At 43.2% G+C, this 24,254-nt stretch overlaps 1 protein-coding gene across 1 annotated transcript in view; it reads left to right on the plus strand.

The window, feature by feature from the left end:
• The first annotated feature begins 3,875 nt into the window (after positions 1–3,875).
• LOC146185140 (amine oxidase [flavin-containing] B-like) overlaps positions 3,876–24,254 on the plus strand; it is a 46,179-nt gene continuing 25,800 nt past the window's right edge. Inside the window, exons 1-6 of the mRNA XM_084607758.1 lie at positions 3,876–3,930; positions 11,147–11,241; positions 12,366–12,509; positions 14,762–14,869; positions 15,902–15,993; positions 17,574–17,715. Coding sequence (XP_084463884.1) covers positions 3,876–3,930; positions 11,147–11,241; positions 12,366–12,509; positions 14,762–14,869; positions 15,902–15,993; positions 17,574–17,715 — 636 coding nt within the window. The remainder of the gene's footprint in view (positions 3,931–11,146; positions 11,242–12,365; positions 12,510–14,761; positions 14,870–15,901; positions 15,994–17,573; positions 17,716–24,254) is intronic.

Below are 24,254 nucleotides of genomic sequence, written 5' to 3' on the forward strand. Positions count from 1 at the left end.
GTAAAGTCAGTTAAACAATCAATTTTTCACTTGTTTCCAATTTCTTATGTTCGCTATTTCAAACGTGAAACGCATTATATACGAAATCTCTTGCTGAAAACGAGCATTTGTTTCATCGAGCACTTTCAAATTAGATTTTTGCAGCTGTCTTCTTTGTAAGAGAGAAGAGTAAATGATTTCAGTTCACTGATTCAAAGTGTGTGTAAATGCAAATATGTCCGTGACTGACTAAAATAAAAGCAATTTCTGTCCGGCCATAGTGTCTCGACCCTACAAGATATATCCCTTCCGTGAGCCTTTAGTACTTTCACCATAAACTGAAGAGAAAGTGGGAGCTATGTGCTTTTCTTGCTAGGTGTCCTTCGTCGCCTCAGGCAGCTGTATAGGATCGGGCCGGCTGGGCCGGGCCTGAAGCGACCTTCCGTAGGGCGGGGCCGGGTTGGGTTACACGCAGATTCAGCAGGCCCGGGCTGGGTCGGGCCTCGAAAAGTAGGCCGGTGCAGGGCTCTACTACGTGTATATGCTTCTGCGCACCATATTGTCGCCGCCATCACTACTTCTTCCTCCATGGGATTTTGTTCAACTGAGCGACAGCAAGCCTACTGGTCTTCATTGACGAACCTCATCTTATGCGGCATCATCCCTTCGTGAAACGATCACGGAACAACATACCAAGCTGACCCATGGCTCTATAATTATATATGTAGATGCCAGAAATGACGGGTGAGAAACGACAACTGCACTTCATTGTGCTTGTGAGCCGGCATTTCTCTGTCATTTAATATCCCTTTTGAACTTATTTTGACATATTACTTTGTACCCTGAGGCAATAAACAACGTTATTAAAAAAAAAAAACTCACAACCAAAACACGCGGTTTTAAATTGAAAGCCTTTAATGGCTCATACTAGAGGCCACGACCCTGTCCGTCCGGCCATGAGATGTGTCCCACTTCGTCAGATTCCGCGGTATACCACAAGATTGTGACGTCTTCACTTTCTCCTACTTTCTTCTTGTCTACCCTGAGGATTATAGTAGCGATGACAATGACGTTGTAATGAGTGATAATGACATTGATGACATTAGGAATGATAATGATGGTGCATTTAGTTGATAACAATAATGAGATCAAACGTGATGCACCGGTGCACAACCAACGATTAGGCTTTCGCATTTCTGCAGTGTTGATCCCTGCGTCACATCTGGTCATGGCGTTATTTCTGGCCATGACCGATGACATTACCAGGTGATTCAGACATACAAAGCTGACCCCATCGGGCGTCCAATCCAGGCATCCGCGCGGCGCCTTTAATTCGACACTTCCATGAACAACGCACCGCTCAGTACACACAAACAGACGCAGATCAGCGGCGTTTTAAGCAAAGGCTTTCGCCTGATCGCACTTTAGTTGTCCAAAGTGCCCCCTAGAATTTTTAAATGTAATTGTAGGCCATGCCGAAAAGATCTTACTTCATTGTCAGAATGCGTTGTACAAACAGCTGTTCATCTGCACAGAGTACAACTCTTGCGTTCGGAAGGCTTCCGGTGCAGTTCATGTCTTTCATATATTTGGATTTGTTCTCTAGAGGCGTGGCTTTTAAAACACCATCACGTTTGATTGCGCTGGTGTAGCTTATGTCACCTCAAAATTTCTTTTGTGTTCTCACCTGTGCGGCATTAGGTATCGTCCTTTCACACTAACACGGTCGAATTATCCTAGAGAACATAAAAGACAAGCAGAGCTTTGACGCACAACAAGTTTATTAGATTTACTTTATTCTTTCCAGAACACCTCATCGTCGCGTTTTTCATCACGTGTAGCCCACTGTTAACATATTTCTCTCCTAATTACCTGAGGTAGAAAAATATTAATATTTGCATACAAGAAGAATAATGACCGATAACGAATTGTGGCAACTAACCTAGGATGTTAGTCTGGTTGTGCTGCACAGTTTTGAAACGTGTTGCGCGTCATGTTAGCCGTTTTTTTTTTTTTTTTTTTTTGCCGCGTTCTTTATCATTAGGGTTCACATCTTTCCCTTTTTTTTTTCTTGTTGTACTGGGTAGCACAGTTGTACTGGATAGGTGGCGAGCTATATAATCTAAATATTAGTTTTTTGAATAATACAAATTGGTGGGCTCTAAGTAGCGAAATGTAGCTTTGTGCTCAGTCTCGCCTTTAGTCTCTCTCTTCGCTAGGCATAAATTTAGCTCATCATGAAATCCTAGCTCTCAGGATTATGAGAAGCGTAGATCCGCCACAAGCGGCCGGGACATGCTCGGCATCTCCCAGCAACGAGCAGTGGCAGCTGCTCTGATGCAACCTTCCCATTGCGCCAGAGACATAGTTTCTCTCCGCTAAGGGCACTGAGAGCACGGCCTCTGGTGAATGACATCCCGTGCCCTTGACAAACAATGATAATACTGCTGGAAGCATTAAAAATATTCGTACCCTGATGAAGCCTTTACTTCAGTAGATCGAAGTGTAACGTTCTGTTCTCGAAACTTCGAGGTGAGTGACAGCGCGGGAACGCTAATGTCATTCCGCCATGATGAACATCTGCGACGGCCTGCAATTACAGACCTGCTAGAGCCCGCCTTTCACGACAACATCAGTGTTTGATTGACAAGGCTTGCATTGCTAAGCATATGGCGTATGTCCAGTCGCTCTGTTTTGTCTCATTAAGAAGAGAACGATGCGGTAGGGAATATAAAAGCAGCTCACGGCAGCAAATAAAGGTATGGAAGTGGACTTCGGTACCTTTACTCAGGAAACACTAAGCAAGGTCAACGGAAAGTGAAGGTTCTCCCCTTATTTAGAATATAGTAGACGTTTGCTGACTACGCAACATAATACCGCCGCACGGAGTGGGATTTACGATTGAACTTCGTAGGGTACGCATCTTAGGCTGTTTGGTTGGTCTTCTGGTACTTCCGTGGTGTAAACCGCATAGCTGTTAACAAGTACATTTGATACCATGGCTCGCGCCAAAATCTGCACCTAAGAGGATCGGCCCAGCTGGAGAAATTTAAACACAGAGAAGAGAAATGTTTTGTTTTGAGATCATTCCAGTCCAATTGTACTCAAAACTCGAATGGAGTAGAGCTTTTCAACTGTTTTTGCACAAACAACCTGTGACTCCAAGCGAACGAGTTTTAATTTTGGAATATTTCAGGGGCAGTTAAAGAGCTAACCTTTTTGAAACTGAACATGATGCAATACTTTAAAGATACCGTATTAAATATTTTTCCAATTTTAGCTAACACTGGCGGCAGTGTTAAAAGTTTGTTTTGTTTAATTTCACGTTACATGGGGCAAGTGGATACCCATCTAGCTGGCACTTGATTAACTGAAAATCAGGAAGAGTTTTACCATCGTAGTTAAAAGCAAGAGTTTCATTACGGTGTTTTCCAGAACCTGAAAAAAAAAAAAAAAAAAAAAAACGGTACTGGCACTGTTGCATTTTTTCCTCCCATTGCTGATTTTTTTTTTTTTTCGGAAGAGACATAATACAATTATTTTGCGTGGAAGAATGTGCATTTACTACGATCCATCCGAAATCGCAGAAATCGCCTTGCTAAGTACAATTCTGTTCTGATTACTTGACTTTGTTCCGCTCTCCCTCTCTCCCATCTATTCTCAGCTGCAGGTAGAAGCTTTCAGGCAATAAGTCAGCAAATGACTTGCTGGTTTACCAGATGCGCAGAGCTTTCCTGTCATTTATTGGCACACGCTTATCTTGGCGCCTATTTGAAGTCCTACAAACGGCGGCCGGTGACGATTGCAGCGCTTCGCGGGGTGCTGGCAGAGTGCATTTAAAGCGGAAAAGTGAAGAGGTCATTTTCTGTCGCGGCTAACTAGGAAGAGGCGTTTCGATGGCTACAGAAAAGGAGAGTCTACCGGTTATCATCATAGGAGCCGGCATCAGCGGTGAGTACCTGGCATACTGTTTTTGCCCGTTTTCTTGTGCATTGAGTTCTTCCCTAAAAGTCAGGGAACACTGCTCCATGCCGGACACTCCACCTAGCGATGCATGCACAAATGAACTCACTGAGTGCTCCAAATTCTCTAGATTTCTTACCATGCAACAGGTTATGCAAATTGTAGTGGTGGAAGCGAGGGATATTGAGGAGAAGTACACCCCCTCCCCCCTCCCCCCCCCCCCAAAAAAAAAAAAAAAAAAGCTGGATACCTCTTAATACTAAGTGTTTTGAGCCGCACCGTACCGTGGGGCAGCTTCGGAAACTAGCCAGACTATTGGTGTGGTATAATAATAATAACAATAATAATAATAATAATAATAATAATAATAATAATAATAATAATAATAATAATAATAATAATAATAATAATAATAATAATAATAATAATAATAATAATAATAATAATAATAATAATAAATATTATTTTCCGGTTTCATTCATACGCAATATACTCTGCGCCGCTGAAGCGTAATCTTGCTTGAGTGCGGCCCAGGCAGCAAGGGATTCACGGTAAAACGAACACATATGCGTCGTACAAAACAAAAAATGCGCATACGTGTTCGAACACTTCTTTCATTTGAAAATTAATACAAGCATATTTTTATACAGTGAACAATAGGAAAACCATAAAAAACGTTAAAAACGTTAAAAGAGACAACTACAAACCGACAAATAAATTTCAGCAAAGTCTAAGAGATATAATTTTCCAAAACACACTTTTTTATTTCATCTTTGATATTTTTGAGAGATTTTATTTTAAGCGCATCCTCGCTTAGGTGATTAAACAATAATGAGGCATAATACTCGCCGCATGTCTTTCCATAGTTGGTGTGTAAATACTTGGTGTAAAGAAACGTTCATGTTTGCTTAAGTCGAATTAACGTTTTGTTTTTATTTTTTGAATCTAGGTTCATAATAGTTCTTAACATATATTACATAGTCTCGTAACTGTGCGACACTAAAAATATTTATTCTTTCTAAAACAGCACCTTTAGCAGTGTCAGGTTGCAACACACCACAGCCAACGTATTCTGCACATTTCATTATTAGCCAGTTAACTTGTTCATTAGAGTTTCGGAACAATAGCCAGAGTAATCCCATATCTTAACACCGATTAACCTATTGCTTTATAAACAATTTGCCTTAGTTTAACAGTCGTATATGATCTTATATGATATAGCTGTGTAGCCACTGCCCTTAGCTTTTTACAGACTACTTCCAGATGTTTGCATCAAGAGAGCGTGTTAGGAAATTCAATTCCCTAATTATTTAACCGATGTAAAGTAAGGAAGTGGAATACATGAGCACTTAGAGCAGCTCTTTGTGTGCAGCGGTACCATGGGTCTTGACAAATCTACCTTTTTGTGTGGATTGTGAAAGCATATCAGTTTTGTTTTCGAACTATTAACAAATATAAAATTATCTTGGAACCATTGAATAATACTACGAATATCTCCTTGCATGTTGTTAATTGCTAATTCCATCTGTGGATATGTCAAGACAAGCGCGGTGTAGTCAGCAAACTGATACATTTTTGAACTTAATTTTACCATGCTTATGTCATTGACATACAAATTAAACAACAATGGTACCAAAGTTGACCGGTTGTCTATATTTCGCTGCATTTCCCATTTATTTTTAATACTTGTTGGTGGCTGTCCAAGTGGCTGCGTAGCTACGAATTGAAAGGTGCACGAAACTCCACTCTTTCAAGTTTTACTTATCTCAGTCAGTTGTTTCAAATGCCTTAGTGAGGTTCTAAAACAGGGTTAACACAATTTCATTTTGATCTATTTTTGAATACAATACATCGCAGAAATCTTACAACACAATCTTACAATACATCGCAGATTGCAATACATTGCAGAAGGTAGTAGTAGTGCAGCCGTTTTTTAATCCATATTGGTTATTGGAGAATAAGAAGTTTATTTCACAAAAATCTGTCATCCGTGCATAGACATGTTTTTTCATAATGTGTGAGAGCACGAGGACAATTGCTTTAGGCCTATAATTGATGACCTCATCTTTCTTATGCTTCTTGTACATTGTCTTAATAACAGAAATTTAGTTTCTCAGGTATAATTCCTGTGCTAAACTTTCCATTTTTATGACTAGAAGTAAATCCTGTAAATCAGAAAAATTCACAAGACTATCGCGTAATCTTATGCCATCTATGCCTGGAGGTTTTCCAAGTGTCATTGTGCGTATTATGCGCCAAAGTTCGTCTGTTCTCATAGGCGGCAGAAAAGCCGAGTTTACACATTCAGCTTCGCTAAACCTGGAACACATAGTTTTAGGCATCGTATCTCTCAGCATTTCCACGCACTCTATAAAATGATTATTAAGTACATAATGTAGGGCACCGCCGTCGAACTTATTGAAATTGATCGCAATAGTTTCGTCTACTGTAAGTCCCTTTCTTTTTCCTCATTAGTTGGTTCAGATGCTGCCCCGAGGTTTTCAAATTTCCCTTGCTACTTAAAGATTTCATCGAAAAGTAGCGCTTTTTCTCCACGCGAAGTTTTGCAGTTATCTGGGTCCTATGTTTTTGTACTCGTTTTTCAAGTCAATTTTTTCTGGCCCTTTTTTACAGCGCGTCCAAAGGTCATACTTTTCTTTCCAAAGTTTAAGTATTTCCATTAGCATAATTAATTGTGGTTATTATATGTCCACAAATCTGTCGTACAGTTCAATGTATTGTAAGTACAATAATGAACTCCAACAGTAATCTCGGATTTGTCTGTCCACCACTGCAGTGTTGACATCCTTCACCATTTGCTTCGGCCCCTGACTCTTATTTTTCTTCTTTTTTTTTTAAATACGTTAAGGCAATGATGATCAGCCATTTTCTGCTAAATAACGGTAAATGAATTTTGATTTAACTCGGATGTGGTCAATGGAAGTCTGCGTGAAACTTGAACTTTTCTTTTCCTCTCTGGTATAGCCGTCAATCACATTACTAAGTCCGTATCCGGCAAATAATTCAAGATATTTTTGTACACCTGGTCTGTTTGTTTTTGTAGCATCAATATTAAATTCACCCGACATTATGGGTTTCGTATTATGTATTTTCTTCAGAAGTTCATTTAATTCTTCCAAAAAATCGTTCACACTATTATGTGGAGGTTTCTATATTCCAACAACTACATAATTATTTACTTCAGTATTTACCGTCACAGCAAGTAGCTCAACATACATCAGTTTGTAGCTTAAACACTCAGAAAGGTGCTCAGTTTTGACGAATAACATTAATCCCTCATTCTTCCTATCCGATCTACACTGAGAGTACTATTCATAGTCTTTGACATTATATAGATCACGTTCTGTATCTTAAACATTAATTTCACTTAAAACAACTAAATTCGTTGCCATTGAAAGTATTCCTAAATATGATTGCAGCTCATCCCAGTATTTCTTTGTGCTTCTATATATATGTGTATTACAGTAAGTTCTCTGCCTAAGGCTTGATCATTGTTCAACTCCTCTTCTATGTATATTTTTCCTTCACTAATTCACTACAAGAAGTGAATGTTTCTGCCATTACGTCAGCCTCATGATGTCTGCCTCACTCTCCACTTTAATCACAGTTTCTCCTGCATTCTCTCTTATTAGGAAATTTCCATTCCTTGTCCAAATGAACTCGTAACCCTTCTCGTTTGCTAATATTGGCTTTCCAAAACAATTTCTTCACTCTCTCCGTTTCGTTTTCATTAGAACTTTGTCCTTTCTCAGGAAGTACCTCTTTGCTATCCATGTACTTCTAGTCATGTGCGTAAATTTTACAATGGTATGTGTTCACCTAATGCCTGCAGCCTGTGAACTGCTGTCTTCGTCGTGTGGTGCTGCAAGTTCCAACTTCTCAGCCAAAGGTTGCACAATTTCAACTAGATCTTCATTATTATTTTCGACGATACCATGCATTTCTACGTTATTTCTTCTTGAATACTGTTCAGTTCTGTCCACAGCTAGTTGAAGTTCCTTATTTCTTTTTCCTTTTCAGTCATCCTAGACTCAAGCTAGTCAGTCTGTTTTGTTGCCCTTCCAACGACTGTTTGTGATTCTCGATGCCCTGCAGAAGCTCATCGTACTTTTTCCAGAGGAGTGTAACTGATTTTTCCACAGCCTGCGTGGTCCTGATCGAGACGTCCAACTTGGCCTCTAGCGATTCTGCTTTCATGTTTTGCTAATTTACGACTGCTTCAATTGATTTCATTTCAATTTTGATAGCCGAAACTACTTCGCCAAGCTTTTTATCTCCATCAGGATTTCGCTACAGACGTGTACATCCGATGCTTCGCAAATGCTCTCGTTTTCATGGCAAACTTGGGTCTCATTTACTCTTTTTTCTTTAGTGCGGCAGGTTTCACGCTCCCAAATTGCGATTTATTGTGTTGTCTTTGCCTTAGTTGCATTTTTTTTTTTTTTTACGCCAGAACACTTGCAAAAGTGATACCTATTTTTACATGCTGCACACCTCATACTCGCTTGTTCATTCGCCACAGCCTTCACACACGATAAACAGTCTAACGCTGCTATTTTTACAAATGACAAGCAATGTTAAGAAAACTTTTAAAAGTGTCGCTCGTCTCTTACCTAGCGGAAAAGAAAAGCACAATCAGTTCCACTGCCGTGTACCGCTGGACTGCGCCTTGATGTTGCTCCTTGCGGCTTATAAGCACTGCGAAACCGTGACGTATCCGATAAGCTTGATCTTCGTTGGCTGGATCCTCCCCGCGAAGGAAGACACGTGCAAGCTGCTCCGCGCTGACCGGCACGGTTCCTGGATGCAGCTGATATTCGATGGCAAGGCTCTGCTCTGCAGGTTCTAGCGGAAAGGAGGAGCACGGTCAGTTTCACTTCCATGTACCGTTGGACTGCTGGATGCAAATAAACTTTCAACATCTGAAAATAAATAGTGACTTCTCCCATTAACAAAATAATAAAAAGAAACCACTATGAACAGAGGCAAGCACGGACGTCTATCATGTACAAAAATGCGATGTCTTGTTCAATACATTATAATAAAACGCGTAAATGTATGCAGTTTGCCGAAAAGACAGAACAGAAAGGAATAGTAATAAATTGAACATTAGCAAATAAACGAAAAGCAGATTAACGAAAGATTCAACAAAATGCAATAATAAAATGTGCTTTGGCAATATGCGTAGAATTTGCCCTAAATTGGTTCTTTAGAAACCAGTAGGATGTTTCAAATAATGTCCCAGCAAATTGTCTTAATATACTGTGTGCAGTTTCTACTTAGTCATACTTAGTAAGCAGATCAAGAATGACAATAATCTGTATACCCAGAACTTAAACTTATTCTCATGGCATTATTTGAGAAGTAACGAAGGATATATTCGTATTGCAACATGTTGCCTTTTACACTGTGGGAGTACCTTAGACGGAGGGGACGCTGTACAAAGAGCATGATCACCTTTTTATGGTGGTATGGTGCATGGTATGCATAATTGAACGCCAAACAGCGATATATGTGCTGTGAGGGACGCCGTACCCGAAGGATACGATATAGCTCCCCCCCCCCCCCCCCCCCCCCCCCACCGTAAATTCTTTTCTCCTTAAAGTTCACTGTCATGACACAATAAACAGGCGTTTTTTGTTCTCAATCAGCAAATAGCGGCCGCCTAACCTAATATTGAACCAGAATTTTCGGGGTCAGTTGCCGAGCGCCCTAACAAAGAGTCAGGACGGCGAGTTCTCCTCATATGTAGCTTTGAATTCACTACTGTTAAATTACTTTAAAGCTGCTGAGTGGGTGAAAACGGTGTCTTGTAAGTGCTCGCAAATATACACGAAAAATTCTGAATGAGCGGCCGGACTGCAGTTTTACAAGGGCACTCCGCTGCCATCAGTCGCAAGTACCGACAGGATATGCCCTCCCATATCGTATCGTCCTGCCCAACTACCATGGACGATGGATAAACCTTTGGTGCACCTTCGTGTTCCCGGAATACTAAAGAAATCAATGGTGCCAATTAGTGGACTCAAACAACTCACTCTGGCGCACATCTGGTCAGAATATCCTAATTATATTCACGTATACACCGATGGATCTGCGTCAGCACGGACATCCGCTGCAGCAGTGGTCATACCAACTCAGAAAACGACTCTACATTTCATTTTGGGACATACTTCTACATAAACCGCTGCTGAACTTGTAGCCATTCGGGAATCTATTCGCTACATATGTGGGGAACCACCTCAAAAATGGTGTATATTCACGGACTCAAATACAGCACTGCAAATTTTGGAAACCTTCTTACGCCACACTGCCTACCAGTCCCTGGCACTAAACATTATGGAGCTCCTAACATCTCCCCAGCTGCAAGGCCACAGGATAATGTTTCAATGGATCCCTGCCCACTGCGGGCTCCATGGGAATGAACAAGCCGATGATGAAGCGAAAACCGCACTCATCAATGGCCTCCAAACAGACGTGCTTTTTTCAAGAGCGGATACAACTTGCCTTCTTACGAGTTGTATGAAGAATGCTACAGCAGCTTACTGGGCCCAGCCAGACGCCCGACACATTCGTCTAAGAAGGCTAGATCGAACATTGAAATTTTATGTTCCGCGTGATACTCCGCGCTATCAGGCATGTTTGCTACATAGACTTCGTTTAAATGTGGCTTTCACGCGCAAGTACTTACATTTAATTGGACATCTGGACTCGCCGGAATGCTCAACTTGTGGCATCCCAGAGACTGTGGACCATATATTATTGGTGTGCCCAGCATATGCGTGCGAAAGAAGTGTGCTAGCCGCTTCCTTGAAGCGTTTGGACAAGAGGCCTCTGTCGGAAGAACTGCTGTTGGGCGCTTGGCAGGACAAGGGGAAGGGTGTCCAGGCAGTGCGTGCTCTTTGCCGTTTTTTATGCGCCAGCAGACTTGGTTCGCGCTTGTAAAACAAGCCACTGTGCCTGTAGATATCTATTTCATATGCCTTCTCCCACATCGTCACCCATCACAATCTTCTTTCTTCTCTCCTTCCCCTTCCCCAGTGCAGAGTAGCAGGCCAGATTTGAATTATTCCGGCCAACCTTTCTGCCTTTTCCTTTCAATAAATCCATCTATCTATCTATCTTTAGAGATGATATTATGAAATCACGCTACCTCACACTCTTTTTCTCGCTCTTCTACCAGGGCTGTGTGCTGCTCGCGTCCTTAAGAAAGCAGGAGTTGATGTACTTCTGCTGGAGGCTAGAGATCGAGTCGGAGGAAGGATTTTCACGAACAAGGTGAGGACGAGGTTTCAGAAAACATTCCCTGTTACAAATTGCAACCCTTAATGTCATGCAAAGAAATGACGGATGTCATCTGCTTCCCTCGACAAGGTAGTCATAATTGAGCAGCATTTGGTGCCGTTTGCGCCTGCATCCCCAGGAACATGCGACAAAAAAAAAAATGTAACTGCCACCACACTGCGCAGTCGTCATGCGCACTTTGTGGCACGCTTCTGGGGGTGATTTTCAAGGATGTTTCTCTAGTTCTTTCTGAGCGCTTATTATATCAAACGGGTATAATCCTTACTTTAGGCGGTAAAGATCAGCAGAAGAGATTGTCAAGTACGCGTTCCTTGCGAATGCTATGTGTTGTACGTACAAATGCAAGTACGACTGCAACAATAACTTTCCCGTTCTCCCGAAAACCCGGCGTCGGTGTCATCGGCGTTGCGAGCCAGAAAGGACGGGATATGAATCTGGCAGGGGACACAGCCGGGCAATGATTGATGGTAGGGTGGAGTGAGGTGCAAGAAACCACGTGACAGAGTTCGCAGGAGCGGTCAACGAGAGTATCTCCTTTGAGATCGATATCTAACCCGCTGCGGTCCACCCTTGCGTACCTCTATCATAGAGGTACGCTAGCTCTGAGCCACGCCGGCACGTTTGCATGATGCCAGCGCACTCCCCGTTTAGAAACAATTGATTTTACGAAGTAAGAACGACTGTAGCGCTACAAAGACATAGAAGTGTTGTTTGGCGGCATCAGGCGGCGCACCGCAAGATGTGGGCGAAGGCAACAGAAACTAGAAATATTAAGTCCGTGACGTCATCACCAAGCACTCTGAAGTTATTCGCTGAATTGAGAAGCATGAGCTTCTCAAGCTACGTTAACTGTTCAATGTTAACGCAAAGAAAAAAAATCTTGGCATGCATTACTTAGAGTCTATATAATCTAAATCCTTCAGTATGGTGGGGTTTTCAAAAAGTGACGCAATTGTCTTTTGAAGCCGGAGAGGCTTCTGTGCCACCTAATTTTTCTTGCTTATATCTGTATGCACGCTTTTCGAAGTTGTAGTTCGATGTTGGCCCCAAAGGTGCTCACATTGTCAGAGCTTTGAAGCTTTTGTCCTGGTTCTCAGGATGTATACAGCGGATACTTGGATTTTGGAGCAACCTACTTCGGCCCCGGCCAAGATCATCTCCTTCGCCTGATTAATGATCTGGGCTTAGAGAAAAGTACATACAAAACTTACGACGAGGGAAACTCGGTTTCCAACATCCTTGTGAGCGACATTTTGTTTTTGCACTAGATGATGGTACATATGCTAATTAGATCACAGTTCTGCATTCCCGCCATATGTAAACGGTCAGACTAATACAGTAGGAGAGAGGCTGTGACAGCACACCTTTTTCTATTTGCTATCACTGTAGGCACCGAATGAGCTGGTATCGTTGTCTACCGGATCCTTTGGAAAGATCAGATGTCGGACCTTTTTTTGAAAGTCTTTCTTATCGGCAAAAACAACTCTGCCGAAACTCTGACGACAACTTCGTCTCAAAAAAATTCATGGTTATTACGATATCTCGGTCACATGTGTGAACGAAAATTTTACTAAAAGGAAAAGCCCAAACCTGTTCGCTCACCTAAAGGATAAGACTTCTACCAGTTTTCGTTTTTCTTTTTTTTGCAGCTGGGGCAATGAAGAAAACATTTTGGACACTTGTGAGATACGCAGAGTAAATGTTTTGTCTTGAGAAAGTTTTACTTCAAACACACTGAGAAGTACACCAATTTACTCTGCACATGCGAACTGTACACAAGCGGACATTGCATACGTGAAAGCTTAAAGAAAAGGCAATTTATTAAAAATAAACTTTCTAAGTCTTCCTTTCAAAGCGAAAGGTTATTTGCCGAAATTAAGAGCCCTTATCGTAGAAGACAGGTCCAGTTTTTAAGTTTTATTAACGCATACTTGTTTAGATACGGACCACCAAAAATTCTGTTATGAAAGTTCGTTCAATTAGCTTTCTCGCATTGCAAAGTTATAAAGCGGCTTTGCAGCGGATAGTACCGCTGTCAAAACTACGCTTAGTTTGTATACATTATAAGATACACACGGTGGGTGTGAAATAGAACCGGACAAGGGTTGAGGGTAAGCCTCAGATCGCAAGCCAAGCCAGCGTTTCGACAAGGGGACTTGTGTCCGTGCGAGCGCCCTTGTTCTACCATAAGTAAGTATTTTATTCACTAAAACTGCGAACGACATAATTTATAAATGTGTAACACGATAAAACTAACTACGTCAGATTTCAAGTATTGATTTTTCATCTTTGTTCTTTAGAACCGCAACGCCGAATTAGTAAATATAAAACTAGTTTTGCCTTCGATGTTGGCGGTCTCCAATTTCGCAGTATAAACTGGCGCCTAAAATAAATTAAATAGTTGATTAGCCGACTTTAGTTCGTCATTTGGTTCTGCTTCGTCAGGTGCATAATATTCGCCTTGTTTCACAGTACATATACTGGGATCACATCGGCGAGTTTCTGAACCTTTGCAGAATAAAAATATGCAAAGCATGGTTAAGCAAATAACCGGTATATGAAATACCGGACGTTCTAAGAAATTACGCTTGAAAAGCTGCAAAGACAATCCACCTGTGCGCAGCCATGCGCGTTCAAATAAACGCAATTACGTTTGCAAAATCAGACATTTTTGTTGTCTAGCCTGAAATTCCGTTTAAGAAAAACCTTGAAGGCAGCTGCGCAAGTTTCTTGTTTTGCAGTGCCCTTTTTTGTTTTGGCATTTGTTGGGGTTCCTCGAGTCCCGGGTTCTGCTCTCAGCGCCAAGCGCGGCGCGTTATCTCGGGCCAGATCCGGGGCCTCGAAGAACGACACACCGTCACCGAGGCACAAGCAGCGAGCGGGCCAAGCTGTTTATTGGGATTTCCCAACATGTTCTCGCTTCCCCGATACTAGCAGCCTCCGTTCGCTGCGGTGAAGCTGCGTTGTCTCTTTTATCGCTGCCGCCGTTGCTATCCGTGGAGACAAGAGGGGAGGGGGAAGGAAGGCCGCCCACCGACTTTTGCTAGTTTCTCTTGCGCCCATCCTCCCCACAATATCTCCGAGGGAAAGAGGACAGCAGGGGAAGCACAGCTCACCTCGAAAGAGAGCAGCAGGGTGTTCCCCGCGTCGTGCGAAGAGAATTACTTCGCAAAAAGTTATAATTCCGAATGTGAGGAGTCCGTTCCTTTAGTTACCTCAAAGTGGCAAAATTGGAAAAGGCTTAAAAGTCATTGACCTTCTGCAAAACGAAATCGCCTTACCGGTACATGTAGCAATGCATGGGTGCTTTTTCTGTACGCCTTTGTGCGTATTAAAATTATCATTTAATCTATTGCTATCTTTGCTCACTGATTAGATCAGTACCTAGTAGCGCAGAAAGCAACCTACTTGTTTGCGGGTCAATTTCGAATTGGATTCCATATTCTTTAGGTGCCCAATGATATCCAAAAGTTATAAGATCTTTTCATCACAGGGACAGCGTTATGCGTCCTCGGCTGGCATTGTTCCTATGTTTTGGAACCCCATTGTGACGATGGATGTGAACGACCTGTTTCGAAGACTGGACGATATGGGAAAAGAAGTGAGTGGCATAGTTTCGGGCTGGTGGGGAGAAGACAGAGCACAAGATCAGATAGAAGCAGTGCCACATTCTTAATTATTTATTAGAACTCGAAATCACCTTTTGAATGCATTGTTTGCGTGTTCCGGCACAAGGCTGTTAATGATCACCACAGTTAGTAAACAGCTCGCTATTTTTATCCTCCATATTTACAGATTGAATTTCCAAGCAGTTATTAAGTCTATTTATCGAATAACATAGAATGAGCGAAATAGGCACGTCGTGGGCTTCGAAAAGCTATTCAAGCAGATCAGTTTGGAAAGTGTACGCTTTCGAATAATCTGCCCTTTGTAGCCGCTTTATACCGTAAGGTGTGTGTCTTAGGTCTTGGTTTACAGCTAAATCAAATAGCGAAGCCTCGCTTTTTAATTTCCTGATGTTATACACCCGAATGAGCAATGGCGATAAATCGCTTCATTTATATATTATAGGCTGTCAAATGGCCAGTACAAAACGCTTTTTTATGAACGGTATTTATTCTCGCAGGGCATGAGCGTTATGTAATGAAAGATGATGAAATGAACAAATTAATGGAAAGAGATTTGCTGATTTTATGAAGTCCCCGAAAGGAGCTATGATGTGGTCCGTGAGTCCAGGCAATATATGCAGCAGGATCCCTAGTTGAAGCATCGCTCATTACAGCTCGGGGTGCTTTGCCACGAGATACAGGAAATTACCGCGTGCACGCCCTTTATTGACATCCTACATCTCCTTTATTGCCCCGTTCCCCTTCCCCAGTGCAGGGTACCAAACCGGAATTGATTCTTTCTGGTTAACATCCCTGCCTTCCGCCCTCCTTTTCTCCTCCTCCTCCTCCTCCTCCTCCTCCTCCTCCTCCTCCTCCTCCTCCTCCTTCTACATGATTACTTTACCCCATTCTAACCATATTTACATTCCCTGTATAACTATCATTGTTAGAAGCCCTGCTACCACACAAGTGCATTTTCTTATCTAGCGATTGCGCGTCTTTCTTACCCTTTGCGTTCTTCTAAGGTTCCGAATGATGCTCCTTGGGAAGCACCTCACGCTGAAGATTGGGACCAGCAAACGTTTGAACAGTACCTCATAGACACATGCTGGACCAGGTGAGCAATGAAACGTTTATAATGACAGGTGTCAAGAAGGAGCCTGTTTAGGTTTCATGAAATATTTGTGAAAACACATGGATTTAAGAAATTTCTTCAACATCCCGCCATGAGCGCGTGTTACAAATAACTACACGAGTAGCCTCGAGAGCGCGATTGAAAAAAAGAACGCTTGCGATGGGCGGCTGCAGAGTAAAACATATGTGGCAGCGTGCATTCTGCATTCTTACATCCATGCACTCGTGTGCCACTTTTACGGTGTCATCGGCGAGTAGAGGGAAACAGTGAAATAAACTGAAATTTCTGCACAACACGAAACCGTAATGGGATTTTTTTGTTTGTGTTTTTTAATCAGTAAGCTTCTTTATTGATCCTTTTTCTTTCTTTCATGGACACACTAAGGGCAGAACAAACTAAAGTTGGGGAATATACAGAAGTTCGCCTCGTTTATTTTCAATGGATATCCCTTGAACGTATACAGCCAAGGCAGACGCTGGGGCATGTTGGTCAGACATCATCGGTGCAGAGTATAAGACTAGGAAGCGTGTCTGCGTCTCCTCCCGTCGTCGCATTACGCACTGCGCCGATAGTGTAAAACCTTAAACACACGTTTTAGAGTTCGAATGATACAGTTTTACTGGGGCCAATTTACATTGCTTTGTCAAGCTAGAAGCTACGCATAACAGCACCGTGATATTTACGGTAACATTTACTGAACACCTCAGAGCACTGCATAAACAGATACGAGTTCACACAATAATAAAACGACCAAAGCCAAAGCCGCGCATTGTAGTATGAGAAGAGTGCGAAAATGAATGACTTGGCTGCCACGCTGATAATGGACGAGCACGAGAGAGTTTCCTCTGTCGCCACGCTGCGGAGGGTAATAATCATGAGTTTAGCGGTACTTTCGGTGTTCGAGGTATTTCTTGATAACTATTACTCCTGCAAGCGGCTTTCACGTGTAAATGTTTAGCATATAACGGAAGGCGATTGTATCAGTGTTTTTCTAGACGCATTAGAAAGGGTTTATTAACTCATTACTTATTCAGCACATACATTGCGGATTTAGGCACTGAAGTATGGAGTTTACATTGTGAAAACAACAATGCACAAGCAAGATATTTATACCACCAAAAAACTGCAAAAGGAACTAAAACATGCACTTTTTGCACATTTTAGAATAGCGTCCAAGCATGGGCGTTCTGGTCGATAAGAGAGAGTATCAGTAAACGTCAAATTTAAAAGCAAGTTCTTTGCCTTTCAGATAAGGAATATTCCTTCGGGTATACATGAGGATGCTTTTATGTATTTCTCACCGACAGTGGGCTTTTCTAATGTTCTGCATATTAGCTTGAGTCGTGACATTCGCATACACTGTTTTTTATTCACTGAACAAGAAGGCGGCAGATTGGGGGGTTCCTTCTCTAGAAAAACCCAAACCGATACTCAGCGCACAGCGTATTTGAAGGAGGAGCCCCTGCGTCGACTTGCTAGATGTTCCGCATGTTAAATGGCTCCACGCCGGCCCTTGCGAGCCCCGCCGATTCCTGTGGCACAAAATCTTTACCTATCGGCAGAACTGCTCGAGCAATGGGCAGATACCTGGTCGCTGTCATGGCCACTTGCGAGTCCTACGAGGGCTCGCTCCTGTGGATGGTGTGGTCGGTCAAGCAGTGCGGTGGAGTGAGGAAGATTCTCTCAGTCACTGGAGGAAATCAGGTATATATAGATTGGTTCGGTTATTGTTCGTGAATATATGTTTACGCGATGGCGTTACGGGCCTCATTCCCTGCAAATCGGCGTTGTCGATGTTGGCGTCTAGACCGAAAAATTAAGGACATGGCTCTGGCATATGGTAGCTGGCAGCTGAAGTGGTCATGGGCGTGTTATGTCATGGCCGTGAATCACAGGCAGAATTTGGTCGATTGGGCAGGAGTTACCAATTCGGGCTCCTCAATTTAGATGGGAGTGTGGGAGAGACCAACCTTCCAGAACCCTCGTATTCTGAATCACACGTGCTGCACCTAGGATACTCAGGCACATTCGTATAGCTTGGTAGAACAAAGCTGTATACTAATATCAGGTGATCTTTCAGATCATTAGAAAGCTTAGGATAGTATGCTAAAAAGTATCTGTGCTATAATAAAGAGGCAAAAAATTAAGAGATTAACGGACAAGCGAATGGCAAGGTGCATGTACGCGAAGAGGAGCCGTTAAAGCTGTCGTGCCATAATGTTAACGGCGGAACTTAAGTGCCCTGCCCCCTCCCAACCACACATATAATTGTATTGGCACACCTCGCATCAAACAGTAAATCACAAGAGTTACAGCATTGCATATTTCTACCTTACTGAGCAAATTGTGCAGGCTGTCGATGTCTGCATTTAGGTTGGCACTCTCAATGTGCTAAGAGCAGCCACCGAATCATTTAGTGTTTCAGTGCGAATATATTATATGTCTCGCATGCTTTACAACCTCAGAAGCTTGGTTTTTGCGAGTTGGTGTACGTTTTTATAAAATATAGTGCGAGAAAAGGACGAGGAGGACAAAGACGTAGACGGGACAGGTGCGGCATCCGTAGGAAGAAAATCCCCAGCATTGATCAGCCACCCTGCTTCCCCTGAGACTAATATCTCACGCGCGTCTCTACTTACCATTTACTCATACATACTCCAACACTACCGACTCAAAAGATGCTCATATCTTCCCGCACACCGTGGTCTAACAAGACGCGAGGCCGTCCAATGGCGCAAACTACAAACTGGCAGCTTCCCACAGCCCCTCTTATACAGCAGGATTTTTCCGGAACAGATAGCCCTCATATGCAAACACTGCTCAACTCCGGCCACTCTCATACACATGGCGTAGACTTGTGCACACTACAACACAGACAACTCAAACACCCCAGAGACGTGAGAGTCCCGCCTGCGTACTTCCGAGCCAGCAGACCAACGCCGGCTTATTCAGTGCGCGGTGGAGGCCACGACATCCCAACGGATCCCCGCCGCGACCTCCTCTAAGTCAGCGCAACCGGTCCTTTGACTGGTCCCCCGTTTTTGGGCGCCATAATAGTTCGTCACCACCACCACTCCTGCATGGCTCTGACAAGTGGTTGCGAGCAAATTACATGGCCGGTCATTTATCGGTCGGTATTTTTGTCTGTGTGCGACGTCAGAAGACCAATGTCACGATCGAATATCAGGAGCTGTCAACTTGGGCGCCATATTCGTGATGGAAATGGAACTCACCATGACACTTCGATCCCTAGTCAGACACGCTCCCCTGAGGCCATGCAGGCATGTTCGTGCAGCTCTTTTAAAGCGTGGCTTTATATCTATGCCGCTCCTGGCCAGTCGGACAGCATGCAAATGACTTCTCGTCAAAATGAAAACCCTGAAAGTGTCGTTTTCGAATTCACCTAGAGTTATCCGATTGGGGAAACACCGGAACCGGATGTTAGTTCGGTTGCCACCACTTTCGGTGCCAGCGTTTCCAGCACTTAAATGAGGGCGAAAAGATGAAAAACACACTTCTAAAAACGACACAAACACGTAATAGGGCCCTGGTGCTAGTGTACTAAAAATGGAGGCATATCACCACACGCCAACAGCCACTTGCCGCAGTTCATTGAATCAATCTGATGCGCAAGCAAAGCACCACTAGGATCAGCTTCTAATGGCGCGAAATTAGGATGGCATCTCCACACCGGTGCACGGTGCCAGTATTTATGTATGAAGACATAAAGACATATGCAATAAGTAATGGTAAAACGTAGTGATTTATATATTCATCACTCATGACTCATATCCGCAATTCAACGTAGCATTACCTATTAGCTTTATAAGGCACTGTAAGTCACTACTATAAGCTACGGGTAAATTATGTACAAGCATTACAGATAATTATGACTCATCAAGGCTTTCGAATTATCGCGTGTATGCAGTCTTTAGTGTCTTTGCCGAATATTTTTTTTTCTGGGCGCTTAGTAGCAATGCACCTAACAGGAATGCGAAGGGAAGCGTCTTTATTCTCAACATTATGCAGTTTTTTCGCAGTGGTTACTCAATGGCCCTAGCTGTACGGAAACATTGATGGTACTCACTCACTTTGCAAATGAGGGAGCAACATTTTTAATATTTGCAAAGCGTTATATTGTGTTCTAATTAAGAAAAAAAAAGAAGAAAATTCACGCCATCGAAGACTCTTTTTGATAGCCTACAGGTAATTGTTCAATAACATTGCCTGAATTTACGTCGATTAATAAAAATTGAGATAGCGTAACAGTGTCATTGCCCTTGATCATAATATGCCTCATGAATGGCCCAGAGCTGCCATAAAGATGATGTGAAAAAAGCATTATATTTTTATACGGTGTAAAATTGTTTTGCACAGCCTGGTCACCAAGTGCTTTGAAACCACAGAAAGACGTTGATGTTCTTCCAGGAGCGGCAGCTGAGGGGCGGCATGAGTCAACTTTGCGAAAAAATGGCGGAGTTCTTCACTGGTACGTGCGTAGTTTTGATGTCTCTACTTGTGTGTTCACCGCGCTACTGAAGACGTCTTCTCGCTTTGCGATGACTAAAACACAATCAAAACATATTAGTTTGATAAGGAATTTAAAGTTCATTCTGTATACACGAATAAGTCTACGTGAGAAGATTTCACATCTCCTTAGTATCTTTCTACAACAAATACTCTGTAATAACATTTTCGTGGACGGATTGAGCGAATAATTACGCTTGCGCAGCGCGGCTGGCGGTGAAGAACATTGCACTTAGAAGTACACTTATAAGCGCATATTAAATTAAGCTGTTTGCAAGCTCGGAATGCGAAAGTGAAAAGCGAGGAAAAAAGACAGTGTTCGTTCCAAGTCATCGCATCAGCAGTACAAGGACAAAGCCCAGAAGCATGCAGTTATAAAATCCACATTATGGAGTTCACAAACAAAATTTTTGAAGACGTACTGAGAACATTGAATGAGAACTGAAGGCGGTAGCATATAAAACTCCCTTTGCACGAAACACCTTAGCGCTACCCCATTGGCTCTTTTTATCACTAAGCGCTGTACGCATATGCAGCCTTTATCGTGGTCTGCTTCTGATCCGCGTAGTGGAACTCGTTTAGCATTCATGAAAGTCCTTTCCATTGGTAATGGTAGGCCAACTTACGTTCAGGAGATTTTGATCCCTCGGAATTCATAAGGAGTCACATGATGTGGCTCAGAAGCAAACGCCTTGGGCTTTAAACTTTTGACAAAGACTGTGCCTGGATGTTGCAGATGTCTCGCGTTCACTGCTTGACTCAGGGGATCCTACTTCGATCTACACTCTCCGCTAATTAACCCATTTTAAGTCTGTAGCAATTAATTTATCTATTTCCTTAAAGGTTACAGTACACTTCCAGTGTAACGTCACTGCACGTAAGATCCCAGGTGACCCATGAAGCAAGGTTTAACCACAATCGCTGCAAGAGGTGTGGCGTCACAGACTCTCTTAGCCAGTTGGAACTGTCGTCCCACCGACGACGGATTTGTCGTGGAACTGGAAGTTGAACGCTGTTAGAATAATGTCTGATGACAAGAAGCAACTGTTTTCGGCAGCCCGCCTACGAGCCTGTAAGTTTACCTTAATGAATTGGTGCAATGGTAGTACGCTGCAGCTGGTTCTTTGGATCCTCGCCATTTGCTATAATCTCGATATACCGTCTCCCGGCACAACTTTGGCTTAATCAACAGAGCGCTATACTCTCTCTAGTCGATAACCTGTGTGGTTGCCCATCCTTTTTCGAGGAGCGTGCCATAATTAGCAAGCATCCGGATCAGCTTACGCACGAAATAACTGAGGTCACGATATCAGCATGCGGAGGCAAGTATAGTACATACAGTATATCAGGGCAACTTTCCAGTCGCACACGGAGAAACATAAAAAAAGGGGGCGTAAAGTTAATCTCAACCTCCAAGGCTATGACGTCACAACTTTTTCGGTTCCCGTCAGCGGCTCCTTTTGCGGATCCTTCATACGCTCCTTTCTCACCAACATGCAGTCGCAATGCGCGGCTACATGTCCCAGTTAAAATTTAATATATTATATCAACTCGTCGTCGTTTGGCGTTTCGCCGCACGCCCCGCCGCGATGTTGCAATTGTTAAGGGCGCTTGGCTGCTGTGCTCAAGTATGCGGGATCGAATCCCGCCTGCGACGGCCGCTTTTCGATGGAGGCGAAAAGCAATGCGCTCGTATGCTGTGCGATGTCAATGCATGTTTGAGAACCCCGGCAGTCGAAATTTTCGGAGCCCGCCACTATCGCTTCTCTCCTAGTTGGAGTCACTTCGGAACGTTAGACCCCATAAACCAAACCATTTTGCCGCACGATTGCTAGATGGCGCTTTCAAGCACACCAAAGATAATTTGTTGTTGGCTCGAATCTCTTGCAATTTGGTGAATTGCTGAGTGGTTGCGATTTGCTACTCGAATATTGCATCAATAATCTAGAATATACCCTTCAGCATACAGTCGCAAGATACCGTATTATGTGGAAGGCCACCCGATATAGATAAAAAGTCCCGCTTTAACCAAGCCGTACTGTCAAGCCTTCGTGGCCTAGCGCTAACGTGCGTCACGACTCCCGTTCAAGGGTGCCGGTTTAATTCCCACCTGACCCCCGTAAATGTTCCTTTCAGCGGAATTCACTTTCCAATTCCGCCGCTGCACGAGACGTCAAATCTTTTCGACCATATCTGGCGTTCCCCTCGTACCAACGCTGGTGCCACTAGGGTTGCTGTTGAACTACAGCCGTAACGCTGTCCCCGGGTCGCATACGGGCAGTTCACGCTTGATCCTGCAATGGCTCATGTGAATCCATTTCAATAGTGTTTAGGTCAAACATTGCTGAATTGAGGTGCGTGTGTGTGCGTACGAGGGGGCGCGCCTGAGTGTATGTCAACTTTTTCGATACCCTCTTTCGCACCATCGTCTAAAGATAGGCACATTAGCCTTGAAGAAAACTAAATTTTCTCGCCGCTTTGACAACACACACGGCGCACACAGTGCAGGTTGTTGTTTTTAACGCGGCTGAGCTAATGTCCCCGTTCCTCAGAAAACCCGGCACCGGCGTTGTCAGCTTCGGCTTTGTCGGCGTTGTGAGCGAAAAATCACTGGCATGACATTTGGCAGGTGGTACGTGGCAGGTGAAACGATCGGTCACTGACCTGTCGGGTTATGTGACGTCCCGACACCACATGGCATGGCGCAGCTTACAGGCGCTGTCAACTCTGGCTTCGCCTTTGAGATGGGAGGCTGAGATCGGAATCTAGCCATCTTAGACCTTCGTATTCCAAGTTCCACACGCTGCACCAAGGTCACGGAAGCACGTTCGTACGGCATGATAAAAGCCGGGCTTCATACCTCCTATCATGTGAGGCATGATAGGAGAGCTAATCAAATATTAGTAATTAGGTGACTAGCAAGGAACACGTAGCCAATAATGCTATCGGGTCCTGTCCTTAAAAGCAAAGTTGGAGGGTTATACCTCCTTCCCCACCCCCTCCAAGAAGGGAAGTTTTGTCAACATATTGCGTAAGTGCTATTTTATTTGTATGTATCTGCCGGATGGGCTTTCACACAATGTGCTAGCTAGATACTATACGCGAACGAGTATGCGTTAGATAATAGAGGCGCAAATTAAAGTATTAGTTATTAAGCAAGACGCATGTCGGTCAGGGGTGAGTTTATGCAAACGAGAATTCGCGAGAGAAGCCGCAAACGGCAGTCATTAACATTGTCGCGTCAAATTCTTAAAGCAGGAACCGAGGTGGCCCTCAATAGTTTTTTGTTTGGTTCTTCCAGTGTTGAACTCTTTGCAGCAAAATGTGCAAGTAATAATGGTGCCCCTAGTGCAACGTTTTTTTTTTTTTTCATAAACCAAACATTACATGCAGGTTTCCCATTTCCGCCATATACGTCACAGTGCTTAAGTGTCTAATAGCGCAGAAATGGCGTTGGTGTCGCCGACTTTCCCTCTGCTACAAAACTGTAGTGGTGTAAATTCTAATACTGTCACCCGCAGGTGAAATAAAGCTTGAAAGCCCGGTTGTCGGCCTGAAACAAGAATGCTCGGCAATTGTCGCCCGTACTATTGATGGATGCGAATACAAGGTAACTTTTCAAAATCATGCTGCGTAAAATAAGTACAAATTCTCTCCCTAATTATGCCCCCGTTTCTAATATTTTCGCCACACTCATGTTATCATACAAGTGTCCA

This window comes from Amblyomma maculatum, chromosome 6 (assembly GCF_055883805.1).
Source record: "Amblyomma maculatum isolate TAMU_Amacu chromosome 6, ASM5588380v1, whole genome shotgun sequence".
Lineage (NCBI taxonomy): Eukaryota > Metazoa > Arthropoda > Arachnida > Ixodida > Ixodidae > Amblyomma > Amblyomma maculatum.